The sequence below is a fragment of the Colobus angolensis genome, unplaced genomic scaffold (assembly GCF_000951035.1).
Source record: "Colobus angolensis palliatus isolate OR3802 unplaced genomic scaffold, Cang.pa_1.0 Scaffold450, whole genome shotgun sequence".
NCBI classification, from domain to species: Eukaryota; Metazoa; Chordata; class Mammalia; order Primates; family Cercopithecidae; genus Colobus; species Colobus angolensis.
In genome coordinates this window covers 2554402-2575947 of record NW_012117933.1, presented here as the reverse complement: position 1 = coordinate 2575947, position 21546 = coordinate 2554402, and the positions used below count along the sequence as shown (strand labels likewise).

At 42.9% G+C, this 21546-nt stretch overlaps 2 protein-coding genes across 4 annotated transcripts in view; one reads left to right on the top strand and one right to left on the bottom strand.

Moving 5' to 3' along the window:
- The window catches only part of BMX (BMX non-receptor tyrosine kinase), a 98893-nt gene that overhangs the window by 51407 nt on the left and 25940 nt on the right, over nucleotides 1-21546 (bottom strand). Inside the window, exon 1 of one of the 2 annotated variants that reach the window (XM_011957884.1) lies at nucleotides 3309-3674. The exons of the other annotated variant lie outside the window; for it this stretch is intronic. Within the exon in view, the coding sequence (XP_011813274.1) occupies nucleotides 3309-3311 (3 nt within the window). The 5' untranslated portion in view covers nucleotides 3312-3674. Of the gene's footprint in view, nucleotides 1-3308; nucleotides 3675-21546 lie in introns of those variants that run through there. 2 annotated transcript variants of the gene reach the window in all.
- The window catches only part of PIR (pirin (iron-binding nuclear protein)), a 118714-nt gene continuing 108123 nt past the window's right edge, over nucleotides 10956-21546 (top strand). Inside the window, exons 1-2 of one of the 2 annotated variants that reach the window (XM_011957886.1) lie at nucleotides 10956-11354; nucleotides 13231-13378. In XM_011957886.1, coding sequence (XP_011813276.1) covers nucleotides 13283-13378 — 96 coding nt within the window. In that variant the 5' untranslated portion in view covers nucleotides 10956-11354; nucleotides 13231-13282. Of the gene's footprint in view, nucleotides 11389-13230; nucleotides 13379-21546 lie in introns of both variants that reach the window. The other variant, XM_011957887.1, reaches the window with a different exon arrangement.

Below are 21546 nucleotides of genomic sequence, written 5' to 3'. Positions count from 1 at the left end.
GAAACCTTGTGTGAAAGTATTTGGCACATTGTGGGTACCAACTATGTTTTAAAAAAGAAAAGATGGGGAAAAAAATGTAGGTGCTAGAGTAGAGTCCATTCACTTTGCTATGAAAGGTCCAAGGAAGGCAAAGCTGTTTTTTTTCTTAAGGTGACCAAGTAAGGTATTTGAGAAGGGAGCACACTGAAATTAGACTTTGAAGGATGAGAGTGATTTTGTGATAATGATCCTAGCCAGTGCTTAAGGAGGGCTCACTACGTACCAGGCTGTTTAGAGTTTACTGGTCACAACTCCTCTATGGGGTAGGTCATGACACCTCCACCTTATGCGGTAGGCCAGAACACCCACACCCTATGGGATATTTTGTGATACTCCCAGCCCATGGGGTAGGTTGTGACACAGTCACCTTATAGAGTAAGTTGTAACATCATTCCCTGCTTATAGCTTATGGAGCTGCAATAGATAAATAAATTGCCCAGCTCACACTGCTAGTGGGTGGAGCTGGATTTGAATCCTGGCAGTCTAACTCCACAGCCCATATTCGTGACCATGATTCTAATGCTAGAGAAGGACATGCCTGCTGTGCGACCCTCCTAAAAACCAGAGACTGCTCTAACCTAAATAAAGGAAGGCAGTCACAGGATGTCAAACCTTATAGGAAACTTAGAAGTCATTTTACAGATGTAACACTGAGCCCCAGCAGCCTGAGTGACTTAGCCAGTACCATTAACAAGTGACCTAAGAGGCATGGCCCTGGGAGCCAGCTTCAGGTGTCATACCTGTACAACGTCCACTCCACCGACGGCAGTAGACAGAGTAGGAGATATCTATGTGTTCAGCCAAACATACCACAGCTTTGTTAAGGGACGTAGTTTGGTGAAACTACCCATAAATTTGAGTCTTAACAGACCCGTGCAAGAGACATTTTATTGGATACATCAGGACGATGTTACCTATAATCTTTCAGTAGGAATCTCCCGCTGAAAGGCAGTGTTAAATAACAAAATTTGAAACCACATTTTGAAAATAGGTAAGAACATACAACCTCAAAAGTTGGAATAAATTCTCAGTGGTACGGAAGGGGAGCAGGAGACAGGATACCAAGGGAGACAGGGTTATCTAGTTAAATGTCCATTGGATACTTCCCTCAACCAGGAAGTGTATTCCCTGACTGGCTCAGGGTGGTGCCTTTAAAAATTTATCCTTTAAAATTCAGAGATAAGGAGAGCAATTCCTTACCCTTTGACTGGGTTTAGTTATCCTCTCTTACTTTACATGCCATATAGCTAAAGATTTTGGTAGGTGTCAAGATGTTAAAATAATACATGTGGTGGGAAGGCAGTAGAGCAGGAAGGGTGGGAAAGAAAGGGAAGACGCTCCACGTGGGGCAGGATCTGGAAGGGAAACTGGAGGGCCCTGTGACAAACTTGATCTTCAAATATTTGCCCAAATGCCAGGCCTGCTTATCTTCCTGCTAAATAACTGAACAAAATGTGATGGTAAGTTTAAACAAGAACAAAAAGTTTGACTGATAATCAAGTAAAGTGGTTCCAAAAGTCTTGTGATGCTGGCCAAAGACAAATACTGGCTTCACAGAACCTGACAGATCCTTATTTCACATGATGTTATTCAGGGGAGGGAAAGTTAAAGTTGATCTTGGCATGATATGGACAGAAATCTTTTAACATTGACAGTCAAATTCTCAGCATCTTGGAGCATGATACCTTAATTGATCCAAAATGAGTGTATAAAAACCAGACACTTTGGGAAGATCATTTTCTCACAAAGAAGGCAAGAATCTTAATGCTAGTCCTTTTGGAGCTAAGTTTTGCTTTCGGTGTGAGATTAATCTTCAGTGCCCCATAGAGCTTTTCTAAGTCTTTTCCTGTTTTCACTAACCTCTTTCTTTCTGCTCCCTCTCCTCTGTCTAGGGCACTGTCTCTGGGCACCTTCCTTAGGAGAAAAGCAAAAAATAATAAATCCATGAGCTAGCATCTCATGCTGAATTAAACATGTAACACTGCTTACGTGATGCAGGTTGGTGTGAGTGAAAGCACCGAGCTGGGTTCGAATCCCTGCTCTGTCTCTATGCAACCTGTCATGTTACTTAACCCAGCTAAACCTCAGCTTCCCCATCTGTAAAGGCAGTGAAACAATAACCACTTCGAAGGGTTATGAGTAGTCGAGAAGATGGCAGCCTAATGCCCAACACCCTAGTAGGTGTCCTAAAAACTTATATCCCTTCTCATCGCTCCATAGGCAAAGTTTTAAAAAAGACCATAGCAAAGTTAAAAAACTAAAGACAATGAAATGATAATGATCCTTAATGATAAAATTTTACTTCCCATCCCTCTGTCCCCAGCTCCTGGGGACAGGAGATAATTGGAGGCAGGAAGTCATAGTAGGTTTGTAGCAGACTTTCCAACTTGAGATGAGTTACCATAAAATGAGGTTGAACCAGCCCCTTATTGACTGTGTATTTGTGCCACATATGTCCTACAAATAAATACTTGGGTGTGACTCAAAGTGTGGTCCGTGCACTTGCATCATCCGGGCGTTCATTAGACGTGCAGACTCTCAGTTCCCACCCGAGACCTTGCACAGCCAAATCTTCATTTTAGCAAGATCCCCTAGGCGATCCATGTGCACAGGAAAGTTTGAGAAGCACTTATGTGGACCACAAAGTTGTACTCCTTTTCAAATCCAGTGAAATCATTGTGGCCCACAAAATCTTTTAAAATTATATGGATGTGAGTACAACTGTATGGTTCACCTCCCTCCCATCTGTCTATCTCCATCTAAAATACATAAAGCACTTGATTTAGGGAGACCTCAGGAACCTAAGAGCAAATATTTGTAGCTAAAGTAATATCATAAAAACACAGATAAAGAAGGTACAAGGGACACTTTTATGTTTCTTTGTAAGCAGTTATGAGGCCAATACGAAAAGCTGTGGAAAGGCAATACCTAAAGAAGAGGATGAAGAAAATTAGCACAGAATACAGCACAAAGCTAGATAGAACTGGTGGTGAAATGTACACAACGTGATAGCTTCCTAACTGAGATTTTGAGCAAGGAGTGAATTTTTACAGTGAAATTATAGCAGTTTCAGCCATTGACCTCCAAATTACCTGGTCCCATCTAAAGTCCCAGAGGAAGCCCTAGTAATTTCATATTCAAAATGTTGTACTATTTTTCTTAAAGTGAGCTTCCCAAAGTTTGTAACTTCAGGCCCCACAACACCGGGAACCAAACCTATTTTCCCCATAGTATATGACACTGAGTAGCCACCTGCCGCTTAAACGCACCATCTCGGCTTGTTCCGTGCTTGCCTGGGTCCGCCGTGGTGGTTGGTCTGCTCTTGCAGGAACACAGCCCCAGCTGTCCTGTTTCCAGAAGCAAATTGTTTCACATTTTCCTGGCTGCCGGGTCAGAAATGGCTACATTACTCAGTGCCCCCAACACATTTATTGTCCTACAGAGCCTTACACAATCCCACAGGAAACCACGCTCAACACTTAGCCAACACTTGTTGATCTGATTGAACGCAACAAAAACGGAGACAAAAGCATACTTCATAAAGGTTAAAATTTTGATAACTATAGCTCCCGCTTTTCCCAGGCAGCTCTCGGGTACATGTGATAACCCTGCCTTTGTTTGTAGAGCTCTGTGCTGGAAAGGACAAGAAAATATCTCGGCAAAACCCGACTGCTGACGCTGACTTCTCTCACACGAGCCAGGAAACCATTAGGTAATGCCAAAGCGCACAGAGAATATGCAATGAAAACTTCAACTCAACATTTGGACAAAGGAAGGCCAGAGAATATGTAAGAACAGTTCATATGATGGAAAAGGAGCTTATTTATATATTTTAAATTATTAAGACATCCAGAAATGGAAAATAGATTGTTTTTTCTAAGGTATGGTACACCCTGATCGCAATGAAAAAGTGTGTCACTTGACATCATTATGACAGACTCACAACTTTTGGCTTCCCCCATTCCACCATTTTCTCTGGTGCATACTGACTGGCCTTTTGTAATAAATCGAAGGGCATGTTTTATGTCCTGCTATGGATAGCCAAGAGAAGTAATCATCCTTTTGCCATGCATTGACACACTGTGTTTACTTATAAATTGTTGCTTACTGTAACTTATTTGTAAGCATCTATGATGTGAAGAAGTCTTGGGTTGGCAGAGGAGGGTGAAGCTACTGACTTTCAAAGAGGTATTCTTTTGAGTGTACATGGAATTAGCATCATTTCTATTAATTTGTTCAGTCAGGTCTTATTTGAGAACCTGCCATGTGCTGAGCATTCCGTGAGGGGCTAGAGACACAAGAGCAAACAGAGGAGAAGCGGCCCACATCTTCAAGGGGCTTATGTGTGTGGGTGTGGGTGGGGGAGCCACAAGTAATGGTTTAATTACAGTAGAGTGTGGGAAAAATAACTTGCAGAAATATTTTTTAACATTTCAGTTTGGAAACTGGAATTTTGGGAAGGGCAAGGAGTCCTTCACAAGAATTCAAAAGAGTGTAACTTACATTCTAATAGCAAATTAAAGTCACTGATGGATTCCAAATAGCTCTCTATTCTTTAGGAATATAGTAGGTAGTCATTCAAAAAATTAAGGGTGAAGCAGGGCAACAGTAGCATAACAACCTGGCCAAATAAATTAATTCTACACCTCTGCTAATTAATTTCCTTTTCCACATGGCGATTTGTATTTACTTCACAACTTATATATGGTAATATGGCAAAAGTTTGATTCTAGAATAAAAAGTAAACTTAGGGCAGGGGAAGGAGGAGTGGGTGATATGGTTTGGCTGTGTCCTCATCCAAATCTCATTTTGAATTGTAGTTCCCATAATCCCCACATGTTGTGGGAGGGACCTAGTGGGAGGTAACTGAATCACGGGAGTGGGTGTTTTTACCGTGCTGTCCTCATGATAGTGAATAAGTCTCACCAGATCTGATGGTTTTATAAAGGGTAGTTTCCCTGCACATGCACTCTTGCCTGCCACCAGGTAAGACATGCCTTTGTTCCTCTTTCACCTTCCACCATGATTGTGAGGCCTCCCAAGTCATATGGAACTGTGAGTCCATTAAACCTCTTTTTCTTTATAAATTACTCAGTCTTGAGTATTTATTCATAGCAGTATGAAAATGGACTAACACAGTTGGTATAACTGTGGAAACACCTGGCCACAATCTCTTGGGATTTCCATGCCTTCTTGGGGCATAAAACACCCAAGGGCAGCTGGGAGGAGTGGTTTCCTCTAAGGCAAAATGTCACAGATTTATTTACTTATTCTATTCATTCATTTCCTCTGCTACTTCTCCTGACCATTTCTTTGGCTCTGTATTTTCCATGAGTTTAGTTACAACCTAACTTTTGGCAACCTGCTATTTCGATAATATGACTTCATTACTCAAATTATACTCTGCATTGTCATCTTTATTCAGAATTTTAGGAATTTTCTCCAAAGCTTGTTCATGCAAGCCTTTAGCAGGCAACAACTAAAGGGACATGGCATGGGATAATTTGACTTCATGATGTGAACAAGCCTGTTTACTTGTGCTTACATTTTTAAAATAAAAAAGAACCTGGTAGAATCCATTGTGAGAGAGAGAGAGAGAGAGACAGAGACAGAGAGAGAGAGAGGGAGAGAGAGACAGAGAGAGAGAGAGGGAGAGAGAGAGAGAGAGGAAGAAAGAAAATGAGATAATCAGAGTTCTTCTGGCTTGTGACTGACCTGTATTTTTCTCTCACTTTAAAAAATCCACTTGACTCATGGCTTTAAACACCATCTATATGCTTATGGCAGCCAGGACCTCTTCCCTGAATTCCAGACTCATGTTTGACCGTCAACTTGTCCATCTGTACTTGGGATATCTGATATATATGTCAAAACTTGTCCAAAGCTGACCTCCTGATTCACACCCCCACCCAAAAACTAGTTTTTCCTACAGTCTTCCTCTTCTCAGCTAATAGGATCTCTCCCCTTCCAGTTGCTCTAGCTAAAGAATATGGAGTCATCCTTAATTTTTACCCTTCCCTTGCACCAAACCTTCAATCCTTCATGAAATAAGGTTAGCGCTATCCTCAAATGTACCCTGTTTGGCCACTTTTCAATACTTCTACTGCCACCTACTGGTCTGAGTTGCCACCACCCCCGGGGGAATATTGTACTAGTCTCCAGACTCTTCTCCTTCTTACACTCTTGCCCCCTGCAGTCTATTCTCCACTGAGGGGCCAGAGTGATTCTTCAAATGTAAGTCACATCTTCGCACTTCTCCAGTCTGAACTCTTCGCTTGTCCCCCCATTCTGGTCCCCTAGGACTGTCTCTAACATCATCACATGATTATTCTACTTCATCTTACCACTCCTAAAACTGACATCTTTTCTATTCCTCCAATATTCTGAGCAACATCTGCTCCAGGGCCATTGCATTGGCAGTATCGTCTGCTTGGCAAACTGCCCCAGATACCTGACTGGCTCATGTCCTCGTTTCCAGGTTCTGCTTCTAGTGGTGTCTTCCTAATAGCCCTACGCAGACCACCCTGTTTAATATCACAGCCTCGCCCTCCACCCAGCACTCCAATCTCCCTTCCTCTGCTCTAGTTTTTCTTTCTTCTACAGGACTCATCACCTTATAGCATAATACATAATTTACTTATTTATTACCTTTATTATTTGTCTCTCCTCACTGAAGAGTAAGACCGCAAGGGCTCCAACAGCTTATCTCTGCAGTTTGAACTTTGCTCATGGGCATCTCTTCTTTAGGGGCATCACTCCATTACCTCCTGCATGTATTCCTTCTGGTGCTAAAATAATCTGCTTGAAAGTTGGGATCCGATGTGAATTATTCACACTTACTAGAATTGAAGATTAACATGCCACCTCTCCTAAGGGTGCTTGCATATCAAACCTCAGGGTCAGTGCCAGAACGAACTGCCCTGTTTTTTATGAAAGGAAATGGGTGAGTAGGAGGTGGAGGTAGACACAAAAATGTTTGTTGTTTCTTTTTGTTATCACCTATGTCCTGTCCTGTCCCCCATGAAAGCTTTACATAGACTGTTGGCATTTTGTCAATCTTACTCCTATTTTTCTAGTGGAAGGTAAGTATTTGTGGTCTACATGGAGTTGGCGAACTATGAGCTCCATGAGTTTTTGTGAATAAAATTTATTGGAACACAGCCACTATTCCCGCCCCACGGCCTCTGCATTGATGGTACCCTCTACTTGGCAAACTGTCAAGTGTTGTCTGTGTCTGCTTTCAGTCTACGACGGCAGAGTTGAGTAGTTGAGACAGAGACTGTATGCTCACAGGGTCTCAAATGCTTACTATCTGGCCCCCACAGAAATAAATCACCAACTCATACTCTGAAAGCATCCTGCCAGCTTTGGAAGTGATCTTGCAACTTGGAATTTAGTTTAACAGCTCAATTCAACAGACAGTCACTTCATTTACTGTGTGCAAGGTGCTAGAGTTGGAAGCAAAGAAAGTAGACAAAGGGGCATAACGTTTTGGAATCCTTCTAGTCCTGATTCCCACTATGACTCACGTTATTTTTTTCCTAAGATTGTGTCATGAAACATTTCAAAATATAGAAAAGTTAAAAAAAGTCAAAGCACCAATACACCACCATCTGGATTCTACAATTCACATTTTGCTGTATTTGCTTTGTCATATATCAATCCATTTATCCATCTCTCTATTCATCTATTAGTTCACTTTGTTGTCATTTCTATTATTACTGCTGCTATTGTATTGTTATTTTTTGGTGCATTCAAAGAAGTTGCAGACATCAGTACACCTAATCCATAAACACTTCAATGTACACAACATTAACTAGAGGTTGTTAGTTATTCAAATTGGTTTTTAATTTTTACTCCAATACTGTGATCTCGAAAGCAGTCTTCATTCAGCCAGAAGACAGAACTTTACAAAAATTGAAAACTGAGAAACGTTATCAGGGTAATTGAGGTAAGTATCAGGGGAATCATTCACCTAAATTTCTCCCGTTTCCTGGTTCAGAGATGAATTGGCCGTTCAGGCCTGAGACTATTTTGCTTGTGATGGATTCTAAGAAAGTTCTGCGGCTCAAATGAAAGGGTCATAAGCTATTTTTTTTTTTTTCTGAGACACTGCCAAAAACCCAAGGAAAAGATAGAGAAAAACACAATTATGAGTTTCATGCAACAGCTGATCACATGTAGCTTCTGGGTGAGAGCACTGGTCGATGGAACAGACCGTGCTGTGCAGAATGCTCTCATGAGGGTGGATACGGGAGTCAGGCGTACTCATCTTTTCTGGATCTATTTGGATGTCTTCAACCACCTAGTGTATTTATGGCCTTCGTAAACTAGCATTTACAAAATAATCAGTCCTTGACTTGGAGCCAATTGATTTCCTGGGTTCAATGAGTCTGAGTCTTTAATATGGAATATTTCAGAGACATTTGTCATCTAATGAATAGCAACTACACTGCCCTGAAAGGCAAATACACAAAATCTACAAGAAATAAATTTTGAGTTGATGGCTTGAAGAAGAAACAAAAATAATGAAGTGTTTAAGATGTCCATGTACTTTTGTTTTTTTAATTTTTGAGACGGAGTTTCACTCTTGTTGCCCAGGCTGGAGTTCAATGGCATGACCTCAGCTCACTGCAACCTCCGCTTCCTGGGTTCAAGCGATTCTCCTGCCTCAGTCTCCTGAGTAGCTAGGATTAGAGGCATGAGCCACCACGCCTGGCTAATTTTGTACTTTTAGTAGAGACAGGGTTCCTCCATTTTGGTCAGGCTGGTCTCGAGCTCCAGACCTCAGGTGATCTGCCCACCTTGGCCTCCCAAAGTGCTGGGATTACAGGAGTGAGCCACCACGCCTGGCCCCATGTACTTCTATAATATGTATCTTTGAAAAGAAATTCAATAAGTTTTACAGAGGAGGAAAATGAAATTCTTGAATAAAAAAGAAAAAAGTCAAAGTACGTCAATAATGTGGTTGTCTTTAAAGATTATAATGGTGTTATTTGGAATCATTTCGGGAAGGTTTTGTTCATTGTCATATCAGCATCAGTTTTCTTTATGCTTCCCAAGATTCCAAAGGTGATCAACAGTCCGTCTACACACTCATATATTTAGCCGCCTGCTCCATATCTTGATCTGGATGTCAATGACAGTGTGAAAAGTGCTCAAAGCTTAATATACAGGGTGACATTTCTCATCTCAAAACAGGACCCTGTTACAGTGAAACATTATACGCCCTTTGTGCATTTGTAAGAATTCTTCCCTCTCTCACCTTTGTATCTCCTCATTTTAAGTCTTCTACCATTTTAGACTTGTTCTTTTTTTTTTTTTTTTTTTTCTGCAGGGGCCTGTAAATGGAATTCCTGCATCGCTCTAACCATGCACACCCTTGGACTTAGCTTTTACCTGTAACCGGCTTCTGAGAGACAAACAGGAGAAACCTTCACTCCTAGTACACCTATTACAGCTGCAGAGGTGGAGGAGACAGTTGCAGAACTAGTTACAATGATGATAAGAAACAATACTTTGTTATTCCATAGCATTTTTAATGTTCATGTGTATTATCTCAGCTAGCCTTGAATGGCCTAAGTAAGGTGATGAGGTCGGATTTAAGCCCCACTGATATTTTAAAAGCCCAGAGAAAAGTGTTTGTTCTTCTACTAACCTGTTCTTTTAAGCAGGGATCTGCATACTAGGCCAGCAGCCAAAATGAGTAGGTAGCCCACTACCTATTTTTGTATAGCCAGAGGGCTAAGAATGGTTTTTACATTTTAAGTGGTTTTACATTTTTTTTTTTTGAGACGGAGTCTCGCTCTGTCACCCAGGCTGGAGTGCAGTGGCGGGATCTCAGCTCACTGCAAGCTCTGCCTCCCGGGTTCACGCCATTCTCCTGCCTCAGCCTCCCGAGTAGCTGGGACTACAGGCGCCCGCCACCTCGCCCGACTAGTTTTTTTTTGTTGTATTTTTTAGTAGAGACGGGGTTTCACCGTATTAGCTAGGATGGTCTCGATCTCCTGACCTCGTGATCCGCCCGTCTCGGCCTCCCAAAGTGCTGGGATTACAGGCTTGAGCCACCGCGCCCGGCAGTGGTTTTACATTTTAAGATCAGAAGAAGGATAATATTTCATGATAAGTAAAAATTATATGAACTCAAAGTTGTATGAATTTTTTGAATTTAAATTTCCGTACTCATAATTAAAGTTTTATTGAACTACAGCCACATTCATTTATTTACATGCTATCTATGGCTGCTTTCTTGCTACAAAGGCAAACTGGAGAATGTACATGGCCTGCAAAGTCAAAGTATTTACTATCTGGCCCTTCACAAACAAAGTTTGCCAACCTTATTTTAGGGACACCACTGTCTTTCCTTTCTCAAAACCAGGCAATGAGCCTTCTGGTGTTCAGAGAACAGAAACTGCAGCTGTGCCTGTACCACTACTTGATAATCCTAGTAATGAACTAGATCCCCTCACTGGCTTGTGCCAGCTCCTCATTCTTCTGGGAAAACTCTCCAACGCCTGCCCACTGTTTTCCAACAACATACAAACTCTTAACCAATTATCTCCCCATTAGAGTGTGCCTTCTCTTCAGGCGGGAATAAAGACGTATGGCTGCCCGTCCCCACCCCCGCACTCCTTTTCCCGCAATTCTAACTGACAATGACAAACAGCAGGCAACTTATCTTTGGAACAAACGATTCTGTAGTGCTTAGATTGTGACAGGCTCGTTTAATTCTCATTGCAGCCCTATGAGGCTGGCACTATTATCATCACCATCCTCATTTTATAGAGTAGGAACCAGAGGCACAGAGAGGCTGAGCCACCTGTCCCAGGTCGTGCCAAGTGGTGCCTCCCAGCGGTGGAGGCAGCACTGGAATCCGTGCCGCCAAGCTCCGCGGGCTGGGTGACGTGGAGATTCCCGTTAAAAACAGATTTCCCACAAGACCGATCAGAGCACCGATCGGAGCACCTGTCCGGGCCACACATTTCCTCCTGGAACACAGCAAGTGCCCCCTAAATTATCCGAGTGAGCATCTCTTCCCGGCACGAGAGGCAGGGAGGCCAAAGCGCCGCCAAGCTGGCCTGGGAGAGGCGTAGGGCGGAGCGAGAGTGGAGTGACATTCCCTAGGGCGGAGCCCCAGGGCCCTGGAGACCAAGAGACTCCCGCCTCCCGCCTCCTCTGGGCCGCCGGCCGCCAAGTGCTGAGTCACGGTGAGGCGACTGGACCCGCACTCTCTTAACCTGCCCTGCCTGCACTCGCTCGCGGCGGCTCTTCGCGTCCCCAGCCGCCCCTAAGGCTCCAGGTGCCGCTACCGCTGCGTGAGTACCTGGGGCCCCTGCAGGGGTCCACTAGGTGAGGGAATGCTGGCGATCAGTTTGCAAAAGCCTGCCTTCCCCAACCGACTTTAGACTCCTAAGGGAGATAACAAGAGCTACTTAAATTGTACTACGGAATTTGGTGAAAATGGTAGACGGCTTTTCTTTCTGCAAAGCACTGAGATCGAAGTACTTCATCAGTTGTTCACATGCATACAATTTAATTGTAGGAGTCTGGAAGGACCCAGACATAATCTAGATGGGGATAAAGATACTTTCTTGTTGCTTTGGTGTAGGTGATGACCGGCCTGTACTGCTTTGAGTATTAAGCTCATTTCTGCGCCCTACATTCCATCACCCAATAAATATTTATTGATTACTATTCAGGGAGGATACATTTTAGGGTAGGCCTTGACTAAGTGGAGAGTATTGTGGAGTAGAGAGCCCTTCTGAATAACAGCAGCTAACATTCTCACCGCACTAACTGCACCCCTTTGAGGAAGGCAGTCTTATCATTCCATTTTACAGATAAAACTGAGCCACAGAGAACCTCAGGTCACACAGCTGGTATGTGGTGAAGCTGAGATGCAAACCTAGGCTGTCTGGTTCCAGAGTCTGCTTTTTGCCAAAACACCTCTCTTCCCTTCAGTAGGAATCCTTGAAGGAATTGGGTATATTTCACTTGAAAAAAAGATTTAAGGGATTGGGGGTACTGTCTGCAAACACTTGAAGTGGAAAAGGGATTGATTATATTCCTTCTGGGATAGTCCATTAGAACCTAGACCTCACAAGAGGAAAAGACTTTTGAATAACAAACACTAGCTATAGGTAAGTTCTGAAATATGAGCTACATTGCCAAGAGCAGCTGGTCCATGACTTGCCTATGCTCTAGAAGACTTCATAAGTAAGTTGAAAGATTTCTTGCCCAAAATGTTGGCCCTGAACTTCAGGAATAGATGGGTCTTTGAATTCAATGACCCCCAAAGATCCTTTTTAATGCCAAGATTTTCAGCATGTTCTGGTAAGAGTTAGGGACCTCTTTGTTTTTCTGTGTGTTCCCTAAGGTGCCACACAAACCTCCCATCTGTCAGCCTCATTGGTAGCAACTACCTCATGGGTGCTACCAGTGAGGCTGACCGATGGGTGGCACTGGGGAAGGGATGGGAGATCGAGAGAATTCAGTGAAGTAAGAAAGATAAAAGTGTTCATTGGAGGTTTTTAGTAAGTGGCCAAAAGAGCTGCCAAAGTCTTGCTTCACTTAACGATGGGGATATGTTCTGAGAAATGCATTGTTAGGTGATTTTGTCATTGTGCACACATCTTAGAGTGCACTTAGACAAACCTAGATGGTATAACCTAGGTGTGTAGTAGGATATGTGGTATAGCCTGTTATTCCTAGGCTACAAATCCATACAGCATGTTCCTGTACTGAATACTGAGGCAACTGCAACACCATGGTGAGCATTTGTGTATCTAAACATACCTAAACATAGAAAAGATACAGTAAAAATACGCCATTATAGTCTTATGGGACTACTGTCGTACATACAGTCCATTTATTGTTGACTGTGTAATGTTGACCTAAATGTCATTATACGGCAGGCACATGACTGTATTGCTAACCTTTGCACAAGATGACTGTAGGGTTACATGAGATAATTGTAAATAATTGGTTGGGTACTGGGCACCTAGTAGGTATGCATACATGTTCACCATCATTATGGTTGTTTTAAATCACCTAACCCAGGCCCTGCACATAGTAAGACATCAACAAATTGTAGCTGCTACTATTTTGCGCATCTAATCTTAATATCATTTATTTTGTAGTCCTTGGATGTTCCCTCCTTTATGACTTCTTTTTTTGTTGTCCTTCCTTTAGCCCTCCATCCTCTACAGCTCAACATCAGAACACTCTCTTTTTAGACTCCGATATGGGGTCCTCCAAGAAAGTTACTCTCTCAGTGCTCAGCCGGGAGCAGTCGGAAGGGGTTGGAGCGAGGGTCCGGAGAAGCATTGGCCGACCCGAGGTATGCTAGTTGGGTGGCCGCTCCTTGTTTTCTTTTCAGAAGGGACTGGTGGGATGTTGATGGTGATTTGGGAAGAGGGGACCAAGACAGTCATGAGCTGGCCTGTGGGGTGCATAAGTGCAAACTTTAAAGTTTGCAGTCGGGGGCCCTATGCAAACCAGCCCTAGCCCAAAGGGGGTTTCTGTAATGTGAATACAGAGGTCTTGGGCAGAAGGTGCAGCTGAGCTGCAGGAAGTGGCTCTGCTTCTCTCTGCACACCGGCGTGCCACCCTGGGCTGACGTGCTATCTGCCTCAGCATGCGTATCGCCAAACATGCCCACCACACAGCCCCTAAATTTATTTGCCCACACTTCAAAGCATCAGGGAGTAACTCTGATTCTCAATTCCAAATTCCCAGTAGAGGGAATCTGATTGGTTCAGCATAGGTCAGGTCTCCACTCCTGGCCAATCTGCCGTTGCCGAGGATTTAGCTTCATTGAGAGACTGCTGGGACCCAACTTGTAGACCTCTGGTGAGGGTCACGTGTAGATGGGTCTAGCTCTCAGAGAAGGTGATTATAGATTAGGTAGATGTCTTTCAACTTTAGAGAGTGTTTTCATTTGAATATGGGAAATTTGGGATTTGTGGGGGAAATAAATCTTATATACACAGAAAGGTATCAGATGGTGGTCATAGCCCAGGGAATACAGCCCCTAGCACCATATCAGATCCTCAAAACATTTTCTAATAGAAGAAATACGTTACAGAGATGGATTCCATTTTGAAAAGTGAGACTGGTTTGTCCCTCTTCTTGAACTCTACTCTGATAATTTTAATGCTACTTTGTTGCTCAACCTAAGCTTTAAAAGGGTTGCTTTCTCAACTTTTTGATCTTTGAGATGTATTTATAGGGTTTTAAAAAACTCCTGGCCTTCCTCAATGAGTGCTGACCTACATTTTTGATGGATTCAATATTTTTTAGTTATGTTTTAAATTGACAAATAAAAATTGTATATATTTATGATGTACAAAATGATGTTTTGATAGGTGTCTATCTTGTGGGATGGCTAAATCAAGCTAATTAACATATTCATTACCTCACATACTTTTTTTTGTGATGAGAGCACTTAAAGTCTTTCTTAGTCAATTTCAAGTATACATTGTTATTAACTATCGTCACCATTTTGTGCAATGAATCTCTTGAACTCATTCCTCCTGACCGAAATTTTGCATCCTTTGACCAACATCTCTCCTTCCATATCCTCCCATCCCCTAGCCGGGGTAACCACCATTCTACTCTCTGCTTCTATGAGTTTGATTTTTTTAGATTTTGCATATGAGTGAGATCATGCAGTAACTGTCTTTCTGTGCCTGGCTTATTTCACCTAGGGTAATGTTGATTGGCCACTGAGGGAGAGGAAAAACTGCCAACACAACTCTCCATCAGCCCCATCAGGCCATTTCTCTTTCCAATTAGCTTCCTATTTACACCTGAATGTCTTTTGAGGTCCATCAAACAGAGTTTTCTGAAAACAAGATTATTCTAATTACCTGCAAACAAGATTATTCTAAAGGCTAAATGCACAGGGAGTGTTGGGGAGATGCAGATGGAGGTGGTATCATATTCTACTAGGCTACATCACCAACAGAACAATTGGAAAGAATTTGGGGGCCCCAAACACACCTGTTAGTAAGCCGTTATTATATATTGAGGGTAGCTCACACTTTAATTAGCCCATCTGTCAGGAACACAGCTCCTGAGAATTTTATTGTTTTTGTCCTGTGAATCCCTTTGGCAATTTGATGAAACCTTTGGCAGTTTGATGAAATCTATCAATTTCTTCTGAAAGCAATGTTTTAAAATACATAAAATACATAGAATTACTAAAATAAAATACATAGGATTACCAAGGAAAACTTTTATACTGAAACATGGTTAGGAACAATTTTAAAAACATTTGGTGGCAGTTCTAGTAACTCCTGAATTTCAAAGCTGTGAAGAACATGAACAATATTTTGATATATCTACTAACAACTGTAATGTGATATGAAAATAACTTTGATTTCAATTGGTGACAAAGTCACAGGTGCTGGTAATTTACTGTGGTGCATTGACTACATTCATAATTGAAGTTAAATTTCAGTCTGGAGATGACAGTGATGGTTGCACAATGTAAATATATTTAATGCCACAAAACTGTACTCTTGAAATGATTAAAATGCTAAATTTTATGTTACGTATATTTTACAATAAAAAAAACAGAAAAAAATTAGTAGAGGTTAGTGACAATAAAGGTGTAATTTTTTAGCAGTCCAAGTTTACAACCCTTCTGAGTTCTATCAGTGGTGCCAGGTAAGAGTCCATGGCTGATAACTCATGCTTTAAATATCCCCATATTTTACTGATTCAGGTCTCCTGTACCCCAGGAATGACTCTACCTTAAGGAAAAATACATGGATAGGAATCATTCCTAATCCCATCAGCCTGGTTTAATTACTATTGAGACAAAGGGTCTGTTTGTTTGTTTCCATATAATTGTATATTTTACATCATGAGATTATATAAACAATTTTGTGTTCCAATGTTTTTTTATTTAACAATGATAGCGTACGGACTTCGTATATTATAAATTCCTCATAAACATCATTTTAATAGTTATGCCTTTTCCTGTGTATAAGCATAGCATTATTCTCTTACTCGCAAATCTATTTTTGACCATTTAGATTGCTGCCATATTATTTTTGCACTCTACATACTACCAACTTGTCAAAAAGGTAGACTCCCTAACCCTCCCATCAGCAGAGAATGAAAGCATCTGTGTAACATCAAGAGGTTACTTTTCTTTCTGTTTTTTTCTTTTCTTTTTTTTTTTGAGACAGAGTTTCACTCTTGTTGCCCAGGCTGGAATGCAATGGCGCGATCTCAGTTCACCGCAGCCTCCGCCTCCCTGGTTCAAGCGATTCTCCTGCCTCAGCCTCCCGAGTCACTGGGATTACAGGCATGCGCCACCACATCCTGCTAATTTTGTATTGTTAGTAGAGACAGCGTTTCTCCATGTTGGTCAGGCTGGTCTCAAACGCCAAACCTCAGGTGATCCACCCACTTCGGCCTCCCAAAATGCTGGGATTACAGGCATGAGCCACCGCGCCCGACCAACAGGTTATTTTTCAAACTCTGCACCAGAGCTTCTGTCTCTAAAGAAATATGTCATAAACTTTGGACCCAGAGCTATTTTAGCTTAGTATCTACAACAGTGCTCAATATTCACAGCCGCAAGTGTTTTGACTCCTTTGACTGCAAATGTGGAGATAGAAGAGGAATTTACAGTGCTCTCACTGAGCCTTTCTGTGATTTAACAACAAGGAAGAGATGGAGTTGTGCTGGCCCACACCCTTCATCACAGTTATACATGGGCCAGGCTAGCCAGATTGGAATTTGAATGGCTGAGTAGCACGTGTGCTAGGGAGTGGTTCCTCTGTGCTCCCAGCAGGAGGGAAATCCACTACTCATCTGCACTTGCCTCTATGCCCACTCCTGCTACCAGACACTCCTTGGTGGAATGTGATTCTCCGTGGGTCACTCTTATTTTTATTTTGTTAATGAAGAATTTCAATCATCATAGAAAAGTGGAGAAATGGTATGATGAATCTCCATGTTCCTTGCATCCACAATGATCAACTCATGGCAATCTTATTTCATCTATATTATCATCCATTTCTCCCCTCAAAGTATTTTGGAGAGAACTCCAGCCATTATTTTATTTCATTTATAAATGTTTCAATTTGTATCTCTAAAAGATAACTTGAAAAAAAACACTACAATCTCATTATCACACTTACAAAAATTTTAAAAATCCCTTAATATCATCAAACAGCTTTGACGAATCTTGGTCTTCACTGATTTAGCCTCTGTAGATGGTGCTTTTCATTATCAAGGTCTCTAGATATTGAGTCAAGGAAGTGGGCCATAGAGTCACAGCTCAAGTCCATTCGAGGCTGTATCTAGATCTCAGTCTAGGATATGTGCTGCGCTTTCCTTCTGCCTTCTCATTGTTATCCCAGGTTCCAGTCTGGAGGCCAAGTAAACCCAGAAGGTAGCCGGAGGTGTTGGAGTCCATCTTGAGGAGTCTGTTACTTCAGCTGCTGCCATATTGTCTTGACACAGGCTGACCTAGAATCTCCTGATTCTTAACTACTACCACAGGCATTATTGCCCTTATATCAGTTAGGATTAGGTTCAACTGCGTGTAACAGAAAGCATCCTCCAAAAACAATGACGTACATAAGTAAGGGTTTGATTCTCTTTTGTAAAGTGCCAAAATAGGCACTCCAGGGTGGTCTTCCACTCTTATCAGGGATCTGCGTTCATTCTATCTTAGGTCATAATTCTTAGTACGTTCTTAGTGCATCATCTTATAGTCCAAGACAGCTGTTAGGGAAATGGCAACTAATTTTTCTAAGACCACCAGAGTGGGCACAAAAGAACCAGCGAGTAGGCAAGGCTAAAAGCAAAACTGCAAATTTATTCTTTGGTCATCTAGCTTCAGGGACCGGAGCTGGGGGTGGGGCGCGGAGTTTCTAATACAGTCCGGACAAGAGTGGGGGCTGAGAAAGCCCACCCGCGGCGCGTCTGCCGGGAGCGACTTTTCTAGGAGTGGAAGGGCAATAGGCGGGGCACGGGCGTGTCGGTGGGGGGAGGGGGCGTTCCGTAGGTGCGACCAGGTGAATCTTGGTTTCTTCAGATTAACATCACCTGGCGTATGCCTGATTGGTCTGCACCTTCCCGGGCGCCAGCTGTATTTTCGCGCGCGCGGGAAAAGTTGATGATGAAGAACCCGGAAATGCGCCATCTTGCCTCCGTTCGTCCAAACAGTCCAACCTTTTATTGGTAATAGTGATAAGGGGCGCCGTGGTCTGTCTAGCTACTTCCTGCTGTTAAGGGGCGTTGTTAAGGTCGGGGCCTATGGTTGATATTTGGACGCACGGATGAAGAAGCATTTGGTTGAAGATGACGCGAGTGATTTCTTGAATCAGAAGATGAAGGCCTATAAGGGATGTGGAGTTTCCAGGTGATGTGTAGGAGAGCTGCCACCTATTGGACTACCTTGGAGATGAATGCCGGACGATTGTCGGATTAAAGAGTGACCGAGAGGCCAAACCTAGGGATAATATGTTCAGCGAGTATAGAGGCAACAATGTTAGTGGTCTCTCCTGTGGTAGGATAGGCCTCTATCTATCCTGAAAAGGTGTCCACAAGAGTTAAGAGGTATTTTTTATGTCTTGGCATATGTATGAGATCAATTTGCCAATCTTCGCCTGGTTGGCGTCCTCCGAGTTGGTGGCTGGGATAGCAATTATGCAATGCGCCTTGAGGATTTGCCTTTAGGCAGGTAGAGCACTGCTGATTAATTGTAAGTAAGTGTTTTTGTAGTGTTGGACAGTGGAGGAGGGGATTTAGAAAATTGTATAAGGCTTTGGGTCCTATATGTAAAGAACCATGCATGTCTGATAGAATGGTATGGAATTGTGTCTCAGGAATAACTAATTTGTTATTAATATATATCCAGTCATCTACAGTTAGTTTGGCTGTTGGATTTTATAATAGTTTAGCCTTTTCTTCCTGAGTGTAATTAAGGGCATACTGGGGGGAGAGAAAACAGACAGGAGGAGGCTTAGGGGTGGAAAATCCGGCGGCTAACTTAGCAGTGGCGTCAACAAAATTGTTGCCAAGTGCTACCGGTTTAGATGAAGTTTGGTGACCTTTACAATGTATAATGGCTACCTTGGAAGGTGCCAACAGTGCATCTAGTAATTTGAGTATTTGGTTTTTGTTAATAGGGGTACCGCAGGTGGTTAAAAACCCTCTTTCCAGATGACTGAATGGGTGTGTGCAATTAAGAAAGCATATTTAGAATCTGTGTATGTTTACTGTTTTTCCTTTTAATAGGAGGAGTGCCCTGGTTAGTGCAGTGAGTTCTGCCTGCTGTGATGTGGTCCCTTGTGGTAGGGGTTTTGCCTCTAAAACTGTGGAGGAGATAACTACTGCATATTCTGCCTGTCTGTTTCCTTGAGGGTTGATAAAGAAGCTGCCATCTACAAATAGGGTTAGTTGTGCATTCTGAAGGGGCCGATCATGCAAGTGTAGGTGACTGGGGGGTTGAGCCTCCAGGACCTCAGGACAAGAATGTTTAGTATAGAGTGGTTTAAGAGGGTCTGGCAGTAAAGTGGCTGGACTTAGAAAGGAGCAAACCGCCAAAGCAACAGTGGGGTCTTCTATGAATAAAAGATGGAAAAGTTGGAGCCGAGATGGAGTAAAGTGGCTAATACTTTTACGAGAGATGAGATCCTGAAGACGGTATGTGGAGAGGACTGTTAAATTACTGCCTCTAATGAGCTTTTTTTGCTTCCTGGGTCAGGCAGGCTGCCGCTGCTAACGCACGCAGACAGGGTTGCCAGCCTTGTACAATTAGGTCTAGTTGTTTGGATAGATAGGCCACGGGGTGGTGGGTGCTGCCAACAGGCTGGGCTAAAAGACCAGCTGCCACTTTCTGCCTTTCATCTGTAAAGAGTTAGAAGGGACGCTGGAAATCAGGCAGTGAGAGAGTGGGTTGTGAGAGAAGGCAAGCTTTTAAGCGGGTGAAATAAGTCGAAATTAACTTGGGGTTGGACAAAGGCCCATGTGGGGTTTCTTTAACTGCGGCATATAAAGGTTTGGCTAAGATTCCAAAATTAGGAATCCAATGTCTGAAGAAACCTATTAAACCTAAGAAGGATTGAATTTCTTTTGCATTTTGAGGAGGAAGGTGGTTTCGTATTAGGGCCATACGGTCGGTAGTTAGTGACCGGGTTATTGGGGTGATTTCAATTCCTAAGTATATGACGGTTTGGCAAGAAATTTGGGCCTTATGTTTAGATACTCTATAACCTAGTAAGCCTAAATGGTTAAGGCGAGTTGCAGTGTCTAGAAGAGAGTCTTGTTTGATAGGGCTACAAATTAGGAGATCATCTACATACGGCAGAACTTTGCTATTAGTGAAAGGACAGGAGGCAAGGTCTTTTGCTAAGGCCTGACCAAAGAAATCGGGGCTATCCCGGAACCCTTGTGGGAGGACTGTCCACGTCAATTGAGTGGAGGTGTGTGTATCTAGGTCTTCCCACGTGAAAGCAAAAAGGAACTGGCAGTCTATGTGTAGGGGTATGATAAAGAAAGCATCCTTAAGATCTAGCACAGTAAGATAAGTAGAATTGGTGGGGATATGGGACAGAAGGATGTAAGGGTTGGGAACTACAGGGTGCATAGGACGGATAGCCTCATTGACCAGCCAAAAATCCTGCACTAACCTATATGTTCCATCTGCCTTAACTGGAAGTATTGGAGTGTTACAGGGGAAATATGTGCGGACAAGAATATGTTGGCTAAGTAGTCGCGTGATAATTGGCTTTAAACCTTGCAGATGTATCGGAGAGAGAGAGAATTGGGGGCGGTTTGGGAAACGAGTGAGTTCTTTGAGCTTAACAAGAACTGGTAGGTGGTGGGCCACTATGACCGGGGTGGAAGTGTCCCACACTTGAGGGTGTACAGAAATAGGGAAGATGGGGGGTGGGGGTGACATAGGAGAAGCGTGTATGCCTGCACAAAGCATAAGCAACAGGTCGTGAGAGGGTTGAAGGGGAGTGGATGAGTTGGTGGGAATGAATATGGAGGCCTTTAAGGTGCTTAAGATGTCTCAGCCTAGTAAGGGGGTAGGGCATGAGGGTATAATGAGGAACAAGTGCACAAAGTAGTTGTTGGCCAGGCAGCAATTAAGGAGTGGAGTTTTTCGTAGAGTGGATGGCTTTCCGTCTACTCCTACTACAGAGATATTGGATAGAAGGCTAGGTCCAGAAAAGGACGGCAAAATAGAATAGGTAGCCACGCTGATTAAAAAATTATCTTATCCGCGGCTCGGCGAGGGTGATAGGGGTCCCCGAGTCTTGGCACCTTCAATTGTCGTCATCCAGATGTAGGAGCTGGAAGGAGCTCCCAGGATCCTGGGAAAGGGAGTCACGTTGAGACGTGACACCTGTTCCCATGGTGGGGCAATCAGACTTCCAGTGTCCTTCCTGTTGGCAAGTAGGGCAGGGGGTTGCTGGTGGACGAGGGTTAGGACATTCACTGGCCCAGTGTCCTGATGCCTTGCACTTATAG